This window comes from Neomonachus schauinslandi, chromosome 5 (assembly GCF_002201575.2).
Source record: "Neomonachus schauinslandi chromosome 5, ASM220157v2, whole genome shotgun sequence".
Taxonomy (NCBI): domain Eukaryota; kingdom Metazoa; phylum Chordata; class Mammalia; order Carnivora; family Phocidae; genus Neomonachus; species Neomonachus schauinslandi.
The window spans coordinates 21146521-21163790 of record NC_058407.1 but is presented as its reverse complement, the minus strand read 5'-3'; the positions used below and the strand labels follow the sequence as shown (position 1 = coordinate 21163790).

Sequence of the window (17270 nt, the reverse complement as noted above, 5' to 3'; positions counted from 1 at the left end):
ATTGTGTATTCCAACTACCCACCTCTGCCATTGTTGGAGGAGAAAAGCCATAGATATTCCATAAACAAATGGGTGTGGCTGTGTGCCAATTACATTTTACGAACACTTACTTTTGAATTTCATGTAATTTTCACGTGTAGTGAAGTATACTTCTTTTGATTTTTTCTACCATTCTGAAGTGTAAAACCATTATTAGCTTTCAGGCTACACAAAAACAAGTGGGTAGCCAGCTTTGGCCTGAAGGCAATAGGTTGCCAAACCCTGGTTTAACGTACGGTGTTTAAAGGCCCTTTATGCTAAGAATGGGTATAGTATCGGAAGGATACACAAGGAATTGGCCATTGTAGTTGTATTTTGGTAAGGGAAATGGGTAACAGAGCTGGAAGGAAGACTTATTTTTCAGTGTACTGTTTGATTTGCTTACCATGTGCTTACATTACCATTTCAAAAATTAAAGAGTTTCCTTTTCTTTAAGCCCCTTCAGGAATCATAAATCCATCAAACCTGGTTTGAGCAGACTCTGCCATGGATTCTGGATTCTGGAAGGCTTTCTTGTTAGCTAATCAGGGGCACCCACATAATAGATCTTCAGCCAGGGGTAATAACCCAAATGCTACAGAATTAGAGGAATTGGGCTTTGGGTGAGAGATTGATAAATTATGTGCTAATAGGAGAATCATATCCTTATCTTGTGCCACTTCTAGGAAAAGCATGCCAAATGGCAGGGAATTGGGCAGAACTAAGCAGAAAAATAATTAATACAGATTATTTAATTGAGCCAACATTTCTTGAGGGCCTATTATGTGCCAGGCACTTAAACTAAAGGTACCAAGTTTATATGAACATATAAAGGAAAATATAAGAATCCAAAATGAAGATGAGTATGCACGGAAAATATTGCAGAGCTATCATATGGTATGGAAGTATGAGGAAGCTTGATGAACATGACTAAAGATTAAAAAAGACAAATGTTAGAAAAAGTTAGCACAGAAGGAAACCCAAAGGAAGAGTCAAACTACCAAAATCTCCTATTTTTTTTTCTTAAAGACCAAAGGATATGGATCTTATATCACAGAGTATACATTTGGATTGAATATTAGGAAAAATTCCTGACTCTGTACATTGTGGGTTCCTGGAAATTATTATTATGGTAAACTGTGGAATTTCCTATTCCAGAGGAGGAACTCTATCTAGAATAGTAGTTGTCTGAATTTTGGGGAGGCTTTTCAACCCATTTATTATACAATATGCAGACATGTATACACAATTATAATACATAATTGATATATTAATATATACACAGTGAATATATGCCTGTATAATTCATGTACACGTATTGAACGTTGAATTTCCCTAGTCTGCAACTAGCTTGTGAGTATGAATGAAGTCTCATTAACAGTAACAACTCAACTTTCACTGGTTTATTCCTCAGGTCCTTTAGCTTTTCTGTCAAAGTCGAAGTATTTCAGAAGTGCCTTAGGGTCTCCTCATGTTTGTTCATGATCAGATTTGTTCTGGCTGGTGCTTCCATTACCTTTTGTGTCCATGAGTGAGAACAGCGCCCGACCAGTGGTCACGATTCCTCTGCTTCTCCGAGGGTTATGGTGATACCCAGCGTGCTGCTACTATTACACAATTGCCCCCAACAAGGCCCTGGTCCTCTTGGGGTCAAAGTTCCACTGTGATATGTGGCAGAGTTGTGTGAGCACGAGGGTGGCGTTGAAATGAGTCCTCTCTCCTACTTGTTGGAAGTATTCTGTTGGAAGTGTCTACCTCTACTTTATACATCAATGCTTCTAGATTTCATTTTTATTTATCGCCTTCCCTCTCACCTTATGGTGGCAGGAAAGCCTTTTGAATCCAGTATGAGTTGGCCAAACGATGTACTACAGTGAGAATTACAAATTTTCAAAGATTTAATTTTGCTTTAGGGTGAAGGTCATGGTTTTTGGCTCCACCTGACTTTAGAATGGGTTTTTTCCCAACAGGCCCCTTGGCTTCCTGGGGAATAGATTCTGGTAGGGGCATGCCATTGGTTCACTAGATGGACCCAGATTTGTCTGCATTCCCACAGTGGGCATGGTTTGTATCCTGTAGCAGAAGGTTCTCTCTCTTTCTTGCCCCTTCAACCACCCACTCTCTGGTGTCTTCTCTTCAATTCAGATGTACCCTAGATTTGACCATCTTTAGAAATTGCCCTTGAAACTACATCCTTCATCAGCTACTTCCCTATTTTCACTCCTTTTCACACCCAAACCTCTCTGTTAGAGCATCCTGATCTTAGGCTTCATCAACAGATTCATGATAATCTGTAATCACCTGTGTATACACGTGATTATTTTTTAATGTCTCTCTTCTTCATTAAACTTGATGTCATTGGTCATGGACACTTCTTTTTCCTTTTACTGTCTTATCTCCAAAGATCCAGCCCAGAGCCTAGTGCAGAATAAGTTCCCAATAAATGCTTTTTCAAAGCATGAATAAAGGAATGGATGCAGCAGCATAGTATGGTAGACTACCTTATCAGCAGCCCAGTATATCTGAAACTCACTTCTGCTTGAACTGGAACATTCTGCTGAGTGAAAGAGAAATAAATAAAGACACAAATAGTAGGGACATTCTAATGAAATACTTATTTGTCCAATAGAAGCCCTATATTCTCTTCCTGAATAGCAAATATAAATAGTTATTTATTTGTAGACAAAATGATTTATTGGTAGAGACAAGATAAAAAGGTTTGAAAATCATCCTCAGAAAACAGACTTGGAAAAGAGATTCTGATAGCACAACTTTTCATTACTTGACCTTTCAAATTACCTCTTCAGGAAAGTAGGAGACATATTGGGAGGAAGGAAGGCAGGAGGAAAAGAAGACCTAAAAATATAACTAAAAGTGGACATTGCTTCTCTTGGGCTCTTGGATTCATTCTGGACATTTCCTCAGGATGAAACTTCAGACACTTTGGTGAGATTTACCATTATTTTTCTTTATACCATAATGTTTTTTTAGCCCACATAAATATAAGACCATGGTAGACCCTGAGAGTGAAAATGCAAGCCCTTGAAATTTTCTCTAAAAAGCAAAAATTAAGATCTGAGAGAACACTTTCTGAATTTTTGATTTGCTGACATAGTGCCTACTCAAGAAGATTCCAGCAGAAAGTGGTCTGAAATCACTTTTGTGTCTTTGTAAATACCTGCTCAACTTTGGAATAAGGCTTAAGATAATAAGTCATCGATTTTTCCCATTTTTAATCAATGCCTTTCTATTTGTTTCTATTTTTTCTATTTGTAAAAGAAATAAAGACATATCCAAAATATCATCAAATCTTGCCCAAATTTCTCAAGTGCTGAAATTTAAATGAAAACATATGGTGTTTCCCAGATACTTTAGAGAGTGTCTCTTTTGAAAGCACATATCCTGGACATTTATGAGTCCAGATGAGGTGTAAAAATGATAAATATTGAAAACAGATATGTACAGAAAGGTTATGGCAAAATATCTACAAAGGGATCCATTTGCTATTTTGTGAATAGGCTTCGTCCCTCCTTCCCTCTCTCTCTTAACCAACTATCTAAACTGCCAACCCTTCCTCAAACTCTCTACTTATTTATTTGTCTTTCAGATTTTTTTTTCTTTTTTTGAAGACCACCATAACGAAGGGGCATTCTCAAATAGAACAGTTTGGATGGGATCAAGAATGAATCTCATCGAACACTCCCACTTACCTGTCACAGAAGAATTTTCTCTTTCTGACAATTTATTTGGTAAGTTGTCAGGTTCATTTGAATACAAGTAAAAACAAAGTGCAACTTGGAAATATAGGAGAAAAAAGCCTAGATGATGAATCCAACAGAGCCTGGCAGAAGTTTTTGTTCCTTCTAAGTACTCAATAAACATTAGCTACTATGCAAGGTTGGAGGTAGATCAGACCTTGGATTTATTGAACCTAATAGTCTTCTTTTTTTATAGATGAGGACTGTAAGACTGAGAGCTTTGTGACTTGTCCAAGGCCACGAGGCTAGATAATTAACAGAGCTGGGAGTAGAAATGGATTCCTGGTACAGGCTAATTCTGATATTATTATAGCATGTACTAAAGTATGAAATCATACTTCTTATGGTTTAATATTATACCTATAAAAGGCTGAGGTTACTTAGATTATAGTTTCCACTATTCATCTTGTGCTGGGGGATATATGGCACAATGTCATGATTAGTCATTTAAATTGGATTGAGGACAAACTGTTCTAAGTTGTTTTCAGTAGATCTGTAACTAGATGATACCATAAAATGATATATTGCTTCACTTTATGCATTTATGAAAAAACTGTCATTTTAAAGAGTTTCATTTGGGAACATCAGCAAAGACTGAACAGCAGCAATATTTGGGATGAGGTAGGGAAGCCTTCTGCCACTTGTAAAATAATTCTCTTCTGTATAATAGCCCTGCTGGGAAACTTAGATGCTCCCAGTTTTCCACTCTACATTAATGCATGGACCATGGTAGACTATGATAGTGAAAATGCAAACTCCACAAAATTCAGTGTTTGAAGGCATGATCCCCTATTTGGTTACTGACATCCTTGAAAGAGATTAATTAATAGCTTATGCTATTACCTACTAGTCGTTAGCATCTTAGTGTGTAATGGTTTAGTGGGTCATTTCCAAGGAGAGGTCTTTATTTGTATTGCCTGTTTACATATCTACCTGCCCCATGCAGTATAAGAGCATTTAAGGGCAGTGACCATATTTTATTAACCCTAGTTTGCATTTGATAAATAAGAATCAAGTAATAAATAAAGGAAAGGAGAAAAAAAGTTTAGGGGGAAAAAGAGATATTTATCAGTAACTCTCAGAGAGACCAAAGGCAGTAGTAATTATTTATGAAATGCCAGTTTTCAGACATACTTGTTGTCTTATTTCTTCCATTTGGCTTTTCTTCATCATGTGTGTGCATTCAAGGCCAATGGGCCCTATCTCCCTATCCAGCTACCTGACCATTTGCTTCTGGTCTACCCTTCTATTAGTCCTTAAAATAGTCAGTGCACAGACATCTTCATAATTTTTGTCTACTAATCAGAGCTCACAGGATAATTAGAACTGTAAGTGCCTATCATAGACTAAGGAAAATTTCACCTAAGATTATTTTTTAACCTCACTGAAATTTTATGATTACATGGTAAGATCTCTAAGCAAGCACATTAGATTGAAGGCTGACCTCATCAAACATGAGGTGAAAAAGATGTGAGCAGATAGAAAAAAGTTGGGGGGTGCTGTTAAGTTAGAAGCATCTGGGAATGATTGCTTAAGGAAGCACTGTGACTCATGCTTTCAGTGTTGCTTTTCCTTCAGCTCTCCTTTGCTAGACCACGTTCTCATCTTGTTTCCTAACACTGTCATTAAGATTTCTGAAAGTACAAGCTGCATGAGCTGCAAGCACAGCTGTTATTCCTGGCTGGAGCAGTTTCCTCAAATCTTCATCTGGTCTTCTCTCCTGGTAAACTAATATCCGGTGTGGCCATTGGAACACATTTTCCTTTTCTGCACTAAGTTCTAGAGCTAGCTCTAAGCATTTTTATTACATCTCTTTCCTCCCATGCCCTCAGCCTCACTCTACTTAACAAACTTGAGCTAAAGGTATGCCAAAGGGGTGGATGAAGCCTTGCATTTTAATTTCCTTATTCTTCCTCCCCATCTTCTTTTGTGTCCTGATGACACTGATGGATTCTTTGGGCTTCCCACCCTAAGCTTAGGATGCAGAGCACCAGGGAAAACACTGTGGCCCATGGATGAGTAACTGGCAGTGCCTAACTCACATTCCTGGTTTTTGAGATATGCCAGAGACTCGCAAGTGTTAACCCATGGGCTCAACTAGCGGAGAGTGGAGTTCTTTTCCAATGGTCTGTGTAATGAATAACAGCTATCATGTTGTTACAGCCCAGGAGAGTGAGGCTTATGGTAGAGAATATGGATAGCTATCATGTCTTTACCCAAACGTTGAGTAACAACTATATACTGGTCATTGGAATAAAGCAGGGAATAAGACAGGCAAGATCCTGCTCTCCCAGGAATCTCAGATCTGGTAAACCTTGTTAGTGGAGTTAAGAAATGGTAGGATGTAGAGAACTATCGACAGAGACCTCTTTTAAGGCAAAATGGACTACTACTTCTTTTGATAAGGCATGAATAGTTTGGAAAAAGCATGGAGGGAGATGAAGAATTATAGACAAGTGACCAGCTGGTGGGCAACCCCATTGCCATCCAGGGTCTTGCTCTCAACCTTGCAGGCTAAGAAACAGATCTCAAGGACGTTCAGAATAACTAGGCTGAGAAAGGTTGACTATAAAACCAGGTTGCAAACTTATACATCTTCAGGAATAAAAAAAAATGTGATAATGGTAACAGCTACTATTTCTTGAGTGCTTTCTACATGACAGATATCATGCTTAAATACATTTTAGATTTGTTAGCAGACTTCCTGAATTCAAGTTCATCTTTGTCATTTATAGGTATGAGGTCTTAGGCAAACGCCTCAACTTTATGCAAGTGACTTGCTTTATTTAATCAAGTTCTCAGAAGAATGCCTGGCACATCATAAGTGCTCTATAACTATCTGTCATTGATTAATTCTCACAACACTCCTATGAGGTACATATCATTATTATTCCCCTTTTACTGGTGAGAAAGCGGAGATTTAAAGATGTTCAATAATATGCTTAAGGTTCCATAGGTAATAAGTGGCATCCAGAATATAATCAGGATAAGCAATTAGAATTGGATGGTTAAGGAACAAGGCAAAGAGAACACTTCACCTTCTCAGTGGAGAAAGACTTTCCAATGAGATTACATCACTCAGGGTCTATTGACCAACTCTCTTCTCAAGGATAGTTTTCAGAAAAGCATTTGCTCTGGGACTTCCCTTTTCTCATGGGTTCATAGCTGATGCTCCCACATACCATGAATGACATGTCATTCACATTGCTCCCAAGTACCATATGCAACAGGACCAATAGAACTTTCCATGATGATTTTTTTTAACATATAATGTATTATTTGTTTCAGAGGTACAGGTCTGTGATTCATCAGTCTTACACAATTCACAGCGCTCAAAAAGAAAAAAAAAAAACTTTCCATGATGATGAAATATTCTAGATCTACTTTGTCCAATGCAGTAGCCACTATCCACATGTGGCTATCAAACACTTAAAATAAAACTAGCATAACTGAGGAATTTATTCTCATTTAATTAAATTAATTTAAATTTAAGTAGCCATATATGGCTAGTGGCTAGTATTTCAGTGCAAAGAATGGCAGGGGAAAAATGTATTTTTAGAAAAAAAAATAGCATGAGGCAGTTGGGCATCACTAAGAGAGAAGCAAAGGGGTCCAGTCAGTCTTATGAGAATATCCTGTGTGAATTTCACTCAGCAACAACAGTTTCCTGGATCAGCTAAATTGTCCTATTCATTTCCTTGTTAGTATAGCAGTTTCTGAGGGCAAGAGGCCCATTTGTTTGACCATTGAGAAAGTCAGTAGAGAATTCTTTTTTAAAAAATAGTAAGATTTATTGGGGCACCTGGGTGGCTCAGTGAGTTAAACGTCTGCCTTCGGCTCAGGTCATGATCCCAGGGTCCTGGAATTGAGCCCCACATTGGGCTCCTTGATCAGCAGGGAGCCTGCTTCTCCCTCTCCCTCTGCCTGCTGCTCCCCCTGCTTGTGCTCTCTCTCTCTGTCAAATAAATAAATAAAATCTTTAAAAAAATAAGATAGAAGATTCAGAGATAGTTTGCCCTGGTTTACATCCTCTGGGTAGCTCTCCCACCCACGGTCCTCCCAAGGCAATGATAGCTCTGGGGTTGTGAGGAGAAGAGAATGAGGTCAGAAGTAGACTGAGGATTGAGAATAGCTTTGCAAACTGTAAATCTTAATTTGGCAATCCAAACCGAGACATAACCATGGACCATCACTCTTTTCCTCTTTTGTGGCAATGAGGGCAAGTGTCCCTAAGTGTTTCAACCATGGGGTTTGAGTCAGAAGACCTGGGTTAAAGTCCTAACTTAATGCCTCACTAATTGCGTGACTTTAGACAAATCACTTAGCGTCCTGCTTTGCCTTGTAGAGTCTGTAAAATACAGTAGAAGATAGGGCATCATAAATAATACCTTCCTCAGAGGAAGCAAGTAGGATCAAATGATGTAATGCATATGGAACCACTTGTAAACGTGTGAAGGCTATAGAAATGTCTTGGCAATGATGATTGCATTTATATAGATCACTTTTGCCTTTCAAACTGCTTATTTATTGTGTTTTTATCTTCACAACACATCTATGAGGGAAGTAGGGCAGGAATTATTATCTATGTTTTACCATCTGTTGATGTAGACAAATGAGGCCCACAGAAGCTGAGAGACTGACCTAAGGTTATACAGGACGTCTGGTTGCATTAAGTGTGAGCTTAACCCTGGGCCTACTGAATCCTATTCTAAAGTCCTTTCTTCCAAAAAATAACCAACAATCATAGGCTTGATATCCACAGGTTATGCTGCAGAAATTATTCCTACTCAGTAAGCAAGCCGCCCTACAACCTGAGTCCAAAGCCAAATAATCATAACATCAATGTAATGATGGTGTGTAGCCACCCACTGTGCTAAGCATTTTATAAACATTATCTTATTTAACGCTCCTAGTAACTCTATGAGGCTGTATGGTTATCAGCCCCATTTTACAGGTGAGGAAATGGAGAAAGAAAATGGTTCAGGAATTTGTCCATGTCCACAGAGCTAGTGAGTACCAAGGGAGTCTCGTTGTATTAGTTTGCTGAGGAGCCTGTAATGAAGGATCAGACTGGGTGGCTTAAAGAACAGAAATGGATTGTTTCACTGTTCTTCACGCTAGAAGTCCAAAATCAAGAGGTTAGCAGGTTGATTCCTTCTGAAGGCTGTGAGGGAAGTGTCTATTCCTGATCCTCTCCTTGGCTTGTAGATGACTGCCTTTTCCCTGTATCTCTTCATACTGTCTTCTCTTTATGTCTGTCTGTCTCAGTGTATACATTTCCCATTTGTATAACGACACCAGTTATATGGGATTAGAGACCACACTCATGACCTCGTTTTAACTTGATTGCCTCTATAAAAACCCTTTCTCCAAATAATGTCACATGCTGAGGTCTGTGGGTTAGAAGTTCAACATACCAATTTGGAGGAAGGCGACAGAATTCCACTAACATTGGATATAAACCCAGATCATTTGGCCTTATACTGTTAAGCATTATGCTTTAATGCTTCCTGACTTACCAAAATTATATTATTCTGTAGCCTTTTGATAGGAACAAATTTCGAGACACAGAGCATGTCACTTGACCCCAAATCCACTTTTAGAGCCACTGAACAGAAACCTACTCTACATATTAAGTTCTAAAACTGGAAAGTGCTCCCCAAAAATATTTAGCTAAGAGACTGGTTTCCAGCTTACTAAGCAACTTGGCATTGAGGACTTTTCTCATAAACATTTACAAATATTCTTCTCTGTAATGAAGTTAATCAGTAAACCGTACAACCTCTGGCCTCTATTGCTCCTTACCTAGTCTCATTTTTAGTTGCTGTGAGTAAGCTAAGAATGGTAATGCAGTTTCAGGGGTTAGAAAATCCAATTCAAAGTAGTCCTTGCCATAGACACACATCATCAGGATTTATCATGGAAATGATGAGCATGAAGCCTGATAAAGGTAAGACACTATTCACAGGGGCTCTTGGCCGAACCTTTGCAACTGGACTGAGGAAGTGGAGGGCTTTTGTTTGAGATTTTAGCAACAGATCTCTGTCAAAGATGTCTCAGTCAGATCCGGGAGACTGGGGTGAGAAGTTGGGGTGGGGTAATTTTTGAGGATTCGAGGCAGGTGAGTATCTCATTGAGATAAAATCTAAGTATGTTTTCCCTAAAATTGTTCATTGAATATTATGTGAAATTAGCAAGATTTTTTCAAGTTAAACACTAGGCAGTTCTAACATTAATGCCTGTAGACACTTGAAAAAGCACTTTGAAGTACGTTACTTAATGCAGTGTTTTAAAAATGGTATGTCTCAGATCCTAGTGGGTCATGAAGTCTATTTGTGGCTTATGACCACCACTGAAAACGAACAGAATAGAACAGAATAGAACAGAATAGAATAGAATAGAATAGAAGTAGAGTAGAAATGTCAGAATACACTTCAAGAAGTGAGGATAAGGGTTATTTCAAATCTTGTTTCAATAACTCCTACATATGTTTAAGTGTACAAAGGAATTATGATATAAGATGTATTTCAAACTATGGGTTGTGGTGAGAAAAATAAAAAGAGATTGAGAAACACTGATTTACTAAATTAGTTTCATAGCAGATTTCTCCCAAATCAATGGAAAATCAGATGAGTAAAGAGTTCAGCTTTAGGCTTAGGCTATTTGTTTTCTCTGAAGTAAAACATAGATTATAATTAAAACATAGACCATATAATATAATATTGTCTATTTTAATATTTTTTCAAAACAGAATCTTATGTTTTATATTTTCACTTAAAAGAGAAACTCTAATCATTTTTACAATAATTATAATTTTGAATTTTTGATTATAGACTTAGCAGCATACTGTTTTATTTAAATATGTTGTTTAAAAGTGACTGACACTGTATTTAGGAAATTAGTTGGAAGGCAGGAGAAGCAAATTTTTCCATCGTTTCCATTTAACAGGTATTTATTAAGCACACTGTGTCAGGCTTTGTGTAAGGCATCAGGAATGAAAAAAAAAAAGGTGGTGGTGGGGGGGAATATAACCTAATATATTCCCCAAAGAGCTCACAGGCGAACCACAACAATAAAATCAAATGCATTGAATGTTTATTCTGTGTCCAGCACAATGCAGTTTATATTCTTTGTCTTAGCTTATCTGTACTACAACATTTCACCCAGGTACTGTATTATTCCACATTATAGAGGAAGGAAGAGAAGCTTAAAGAAGTTCAACATCGTTGCCAAATTCATTCATCTAGCAAGTTGTAGGTGGATTGAGTCCAGATTTGTCTATGCAGCAGGGCCCTCGTAACCAGTGTGTCATACCACTTCAAGTTTAGCGTAGAGGACAAGCCTATAAACAAACCAAACAATGTATATGCTTCTATGTGCTACAATAATGGTGTGGACAGAGAGTAGGCGAGATTAACCAAGGGGAGCTAGGACAGGCCTCACAGAGGAGGTGATCAGCTGGTAAGCCAGGGAAAGGCGCCAACGTCACAAAGGCCAGGAATGGCAAACAGCTTACAAATGAAGCCGTATCATCTAGTTAAGAAACCATGGATTAGGAATAAAGGAAGGCAGAGAAGGCAATTTTTCCATTCATGAAACATTCTGACAGAAGATCATGAAACATTCACTATGGTCAGCATTGTGTCAGGGGTAAAAAAATGGATATAATGTGAACCCTTACCAGGCTCATCAGGAACAAACTGTGAGATCATGGCAAAGTGCCTTCATTACAACATGAGCCTGATTCTCCCATTTGGGTACACAGGGATTCTGATCACAAACTCCTAGTCGCTAGTCACATGTGGCTATGTAATTTTTAATTTTAATTATTAAAATTAAATAAAACTTAAAACTCAGTTTCTCAATATCACTAGCCACATTTCAAGTGTTCCATATTCTCATATGGTTAGTGGCTACCATATCGGTGGTACAGAACATTTCTTTCACCTCAGAAAGTTCCCTTAGATGGTATCCCTTTAGAGAAACTACTGAATGCTAGAGACTCTCTACTCAGAAGAATTTTGCTTTCCTTTGCAGGAGGTCTCAGACACCCCAGGTGTCTGTCTGTTCATGTGTTCTTGTTTAAAAGCTCTTCCTAGGAGTGCCTGGATGGCTCATAGGTTAAGTGTCCAACTCTTGATTTTGGCTCAGGTCATGATATCAGGGTCCTAAGATTGAGCCCCGCATTGGGCTCTGTGCTCAGTGGGGAGTCTGCTTGAGATTCTCTTCCTCTCCCTCTCCCTGTGCCCCTCCCCTGCTTGCGCTCTCTGTCTAAAATAAATAAATAAATCTCAAAAAAAAAAAAAAGTTCTTCCTAAACTCTCAGGGAGCATTACCTGTCATAAAGGAGTCCAAATTCCCCCACTTTTTGGTAGACTGATTCCAGAAAAGCACTGATAAATCAAATTTATAGGTATATATTCATATATTATTATTCCCTTTAAATTGTATTGAAGTAGAAATAAATTTACCTTTTTAGAAAGCATATTTTAAAGTTGATCTACTCTTCCCATTCCACATCTGATGCTCTATCAGAAAGTTCTGGTATCTGTTTGCTTGTTTTTGTCCCAGCCCTTGACATCTCTACACACACACACACACACACACACACACATACACACACGTGCTCGCTTGTATAGGGAATGACTGGGGGGGCCTTTTGTATCTGTATTCTGTCTGTCTTGTTCACTATTTTATTCTCAGAGACTAGCACACTGTCTGGAAAATAGCAAGTGTTCAGTATATATTTATAATTGAAAGAAGTATCCTATAACTTATGTTTTCCAAACAGACCAAGTGTTAATAATTACTAATTAACTATCAGTTAACTAGTAAAATCAGGATTTTGCTAGGCTCTTCAGGAAACAAACATGTCTTTCTGACATCCAACTTATCAAAACCTTTTCTCAACTACTTTATTCTATACTCAGAACTACCTTATGAGATAGTAGATAGCAGATAGCAAATACCTGGGAACAGGTAATTGATGGGGTAAGATCAGTTGGAGGATAAAATTCAGCAATAAGTGTAAGTGAAACTAATGCTTTTAATGCTTTTCAGTTCTTTTCAAACCTATTCACTCAACAAATTTTAGTCATATTTAATTATGAAATAGATTAGGATTTTGCTTATATTTTCTCTCTTCTTTTTGCTGTAATCATACCATCTTTTCATATTCTTCTATTCTGTGGTAATAAGACGAGGCACCATTGCCAAAACTTTGTCAGAAATACTGACTCAATGCTGGTTTTATATGGAGAAGTCAGGCATAAAGGACAGGAAGTTAATTTTTGCCCAGATAGTGTATACTTTGTGCTTCGACAATCTTTTTCTGGATCAATGCAGAAAGCATTCTTTTCAACAAACTTTTGGTATGCATATATTCCATTTTGCCATTATAGAAGAGCCCTGAATTCTCATGTCCATAGTCTATTAGTCATATACTTATGGAGATTTTAGATATAAAGGAGAACTATAAGGTCATCGAACATGAAGTCTTTTCTTTAGAGATGAGCAAAGTGCAGCCCAGGGAGGATAGGTAAGTACCATGTAACAAGACTCAGAACACCCAGGGACCTAGAGTCAGGGAAGACTTCCCAAGAGAAACTATAATTAAAAGGAAATTTAGAGATAGATAAGTGGAGAATAGTGAGATGAAGCCCGGTGAGCAAATGGCTGTGTTGCAGAAGGTTCCAGGCTCAGGAAGCAGCAGAGCTCGGGGTGGGGAAGGGAGGTCCTGAGTCTGGAGGCAGCAATGCACATTCAAGGATCAGAGAAGTCAAAACAGGAGAAATGGCTGGAAAAGAAAAGGTAGGATCATGTGGAGCCTCGCACACCTGTAAGCAGCTTACCTGTAAGCAGAGGCATTGAAGGTACTCACCAACTGAAGTACAGAGGGAGGAAGAGAAAACCGTGTACTATCATGCTTTCAAGCATCACACATCTGAAATTATCCCAGAGAGGAGTGATTTAGCACATGGCTTTGAAGTCAGACTATCAAGGTCCAAATCTCAGCTATTTAGGTAGGTGGGAATAAAGTTGCCTTACTTCTCTGTGCCTCAGGCTACTCATTTGTAAATGAGGATCCTAATGTTACCCACCTCATAGGATTTTGAGAGAAAGAGTTGAAAATATACAAGTGCCTGCCACTAGGAGGGAGTCTTTAAGAGTTTGCTGATAGTAGCAGTAGCAATAATAACAACCACAACTCTTTGGGGGGCACTGCAAATGTATAGATGCGTAGATCCACAGTCCCTAATTGACAGTTCTAAATTCCAAAAGCTCTAAAAACTAAACGTTTTATCCAAAGTTTGACACAAACTTCTCTGGTGGCAAAACCCGACCTGTATGGATGTGAGCATATTTATGGCCTTTATTCTGTGTCGTATGAATATTTATACATTTCACCATGGAAAAGATTGCTGTGTTTGACTCTGAGTTCTGTCCCAGACCACGCAGGGAGAAATAACACTGTGGTCTGTTCTAAAACACAAGCAATCAATTCTGAATTCCAAAACATGTGTGACCCCAAGGGTTTCAGATGAGAAACTGTGGAATAATCTGTATTACCTCAATCAATCCTCAGCATAACCCTTGATCTAGATATTTTCATCCCAAGCTTGCTGCCATCAAAACTGGGGTTCATCAGTGGTTTCAGTAATTTGCCCAAAGTCCCGCTGTTCATCGGAGGTGGAGTTGGAATTTCGGTCTAGGGTTGCCTGACCATCCTTTGAAGAATTGGACACATGTGTATATTCTCCTCTATCTTATTTAGTTTATTAAATTTTTTAGTGTTTTGCATAGTTTAAATATTTTTATTTTCTAGAGTAGTAGATTGTGTTTCTAGGAAATAGAAGCATTTTCATAACCTGATAGTTTCCTAATACCTAGAGGTTTTATAGATAAAAGGCTCATTTTGTAATAATGGCAGTAGAATAATAATTATTATTACTATTTTAATGACAACTATAATTTATCAGGCACTCCTTGTGTGCCAAACATTTAGCAAAGTGTTTGGCATGCATTATCTTGTTTAATTCTCACATCAACCTAATGAGGTACCTATTATTCCCTGTTTTATGAAGAGAAATTTGATCCTTACAGACATTAAATAAATTACCAACATGCACACAGAAAATAAGTAACAGGACTGGGATTTGAACCACACAATTCCAGCCACTGCATTCTTTTTTTTTTTTTTTTAAGCTCCTTCTTTGTTTTACCATGATTAAAATACTAATCTACATGGCAAAGTTACAGTGTAAAGACTGTGCAACCTCCCACCCCAGAAAACAAAGCAACAATCTCACTTCCCAGTCACCATCATCCAGTTTCTTTTGTATCATGCAGAAATTTGCCTTGTGCATGCGTGTGCACACACACATTGTTCTTTTAATACCCACATAAATATATACATTATTCTATAGTTTAATATTTTCAAATAGCATCATATCATAGAAACCTTTCTTTATCAGTACATATAGATCTAAATCATTGTTTCACATCTACATAGTATTTCAGTGCATAGACATAATGTAATTTATTTAAACCAGACTCCTATTGGTGGATATTTAAATTGTTCCTGATTTATAGTTTTTATAGATGTTCCTGCACATGGACATCTTTACAGAAGCCTTTCACACAGATACATGCCCATCTCTAAAATAAATTTCCTTGCAGTCTAACTGCTGGGTTAAAAGAGTATTTGAGTTTCAAATGCTGAAAGATACTGAAAAATTGTCGTCTAAGAATGTTTGCTTTTCTAAGAGTGTTCTATCGAGCATTTTTAACCTTTACTCATTTGAGGATGAACATGGTCGTATTTTATATTGCAGTTTAAATTTAAATTTAATTGTTGATAAGTGAGTGCATTTTTGTAGGTTTATAAAACACTTTGTATTTCTACTGTCCACTCGTATCCTTTATCCTTTTTTCCCCCCATGGGATTGTTGAATTTTTCTTACTGGTTGCAAGTGCTTTTTACCTATTAACAATATGAGTCTTTGTCTGTCTTTTATGTTGCAGATATTTTTCTGAGCTTGTAATTCGTCATTAAATCCTTTTGCAGTGTTTTGGGGTTTTTTTTTTGCTGTAAAAAAGTTGTCAATTTTTATATAGTTAAATTTTGATCTTTTCTTAGACATTAATTCCAATTTTGTTACTCTTGTTCAGGTGTACTAACAGAACAAGCAGCAGGACCTTTGGGACAGAATCTAGAAGTGGAACCATACTCACAATATAACAATGTTCCGTTTCCGCAAGTTCAACCACAGATTTCCTCGTCATCCTATTATTCCAACCTGGGTTTCTACCCCCAGCAGCCTGAGGAGTGGTATTCTCCTGGAATATATGAACTCAGGCGAATGCCGGCTGAGGCTCTCTACCAGGGAGAGATCGAGGTAGCAGAGATTCCTGTAGCAAAAAAGGCCCGAATGGGTGCATCAGCAGGGAGAATAAAAGGGGATGAGTTATGTGTTGTTTGTGGAGACAGAGCATCTGGATACCATTATAATGCACTGACCTGTGAGGGGTGCAAAGGTAAGCATCTCTGGTTGGCCATTATCTCCTTGAGGTTTTACTCTATTGGTTGTTGAAATCCCTCAGACTGGATTCTTCCCTTTTCCCAGATAACATCCCATTTTCTCTTCCTCCACTCCTACCTGTTTTAAATCTCTAGGAAAAGCCTTTTAGTGTATTTAGCTTATATATAAGTAAACTATTTCCTATTCACAACCTCTCATATGGTTAAAATAAATTTATAGATTATGGGTTTTTTCTGTTTGCTTTTGAGAGAGAGCGAGCGAGCGAGCAGGGGGAAGGGTAGAGAGAGAGAGGGAGAGAGAACCCCAAGCAGGCTCCACGCCCAGCTCAATCCCACAGTCCTGAGATCACAATCTGAGTCGAAATCAAGAATTGGGCGCCACTCAGGCGCCCCTGTTGTTTTTTGAAAGAAAGAGAAACTGTTGAACTCATCTCTTTTAAAACTGAGATCAAAGAGAATGAGACTTTATTATCTGATGTATTTATTATACCTCAATAGTAAACCTTTTAGTTCTAATACTTCACTCCCATTTTATAGATGAAAAAAGTGCAGCACAGGAGGTTAATGAACTTACTCAAGGCTTCACAGCTAATTAGAGGTGGAGCTTCAAATCTACAGCTTATAAATCTAATTCCAGAACTTCTGCTGTTGACCATTAGGCTACCCTGTCTTTTAATCCTTGCCTAGCTACCCTGTCTTTTAATCCTTGCCTACTGAGTGATCATTCTACTCTGAGCTATTTGCTCAAGGCTAATATTGACTAAATCAATGGACAAAGTATTGGTATTGTCTGGGCCAAGGGAATAAACCCCTGAAGTCAGTAATCTGGGTCGGCTCACCTCCTTACAGGTGAACACTGGTGAAACCTGGTCCTCCCAAGAAGAATCTGGGGCATCCAGGTGACTGGAGTCAAACCAGTATGCCTAGGACAACCCCCAAAAACACTCATTTTA

General features: G+C 38.1%; 1 protein-coding gene across 4 annotated transcripts in view; it reads left to right on the top strand.

The window, feature by feature from the left end:
- Positions 1-3688: 3688 nt before the first annotated feature.
- The window catches only part of NR1H4 (nuclear receptor subfamily 1 group H member 4), a 46637-nt gene continuing 33055 nt past the window's right edge, over positions 3689-17270 (top strand). For 2 of the 4 annotated variants that reach the window (XM_021687555.1, XM_021687554.1), the window contains exons 1-2: positions 3689-3767; positions 15948-16313. In XM_021687555.1, coding sequence (XP_021543230.1) covers positions 3689-3767; positions 15948-16313 — 445 coding nt within the window. Of the gene's footprint in view, positions 3768-9460; positions 9727-15947; positions 16314-17270 lie in introns of those variants that run through there. The other 2 variants (XM_021687553.2, XM_021687552.1) reach the window with 1 other exon arrangement.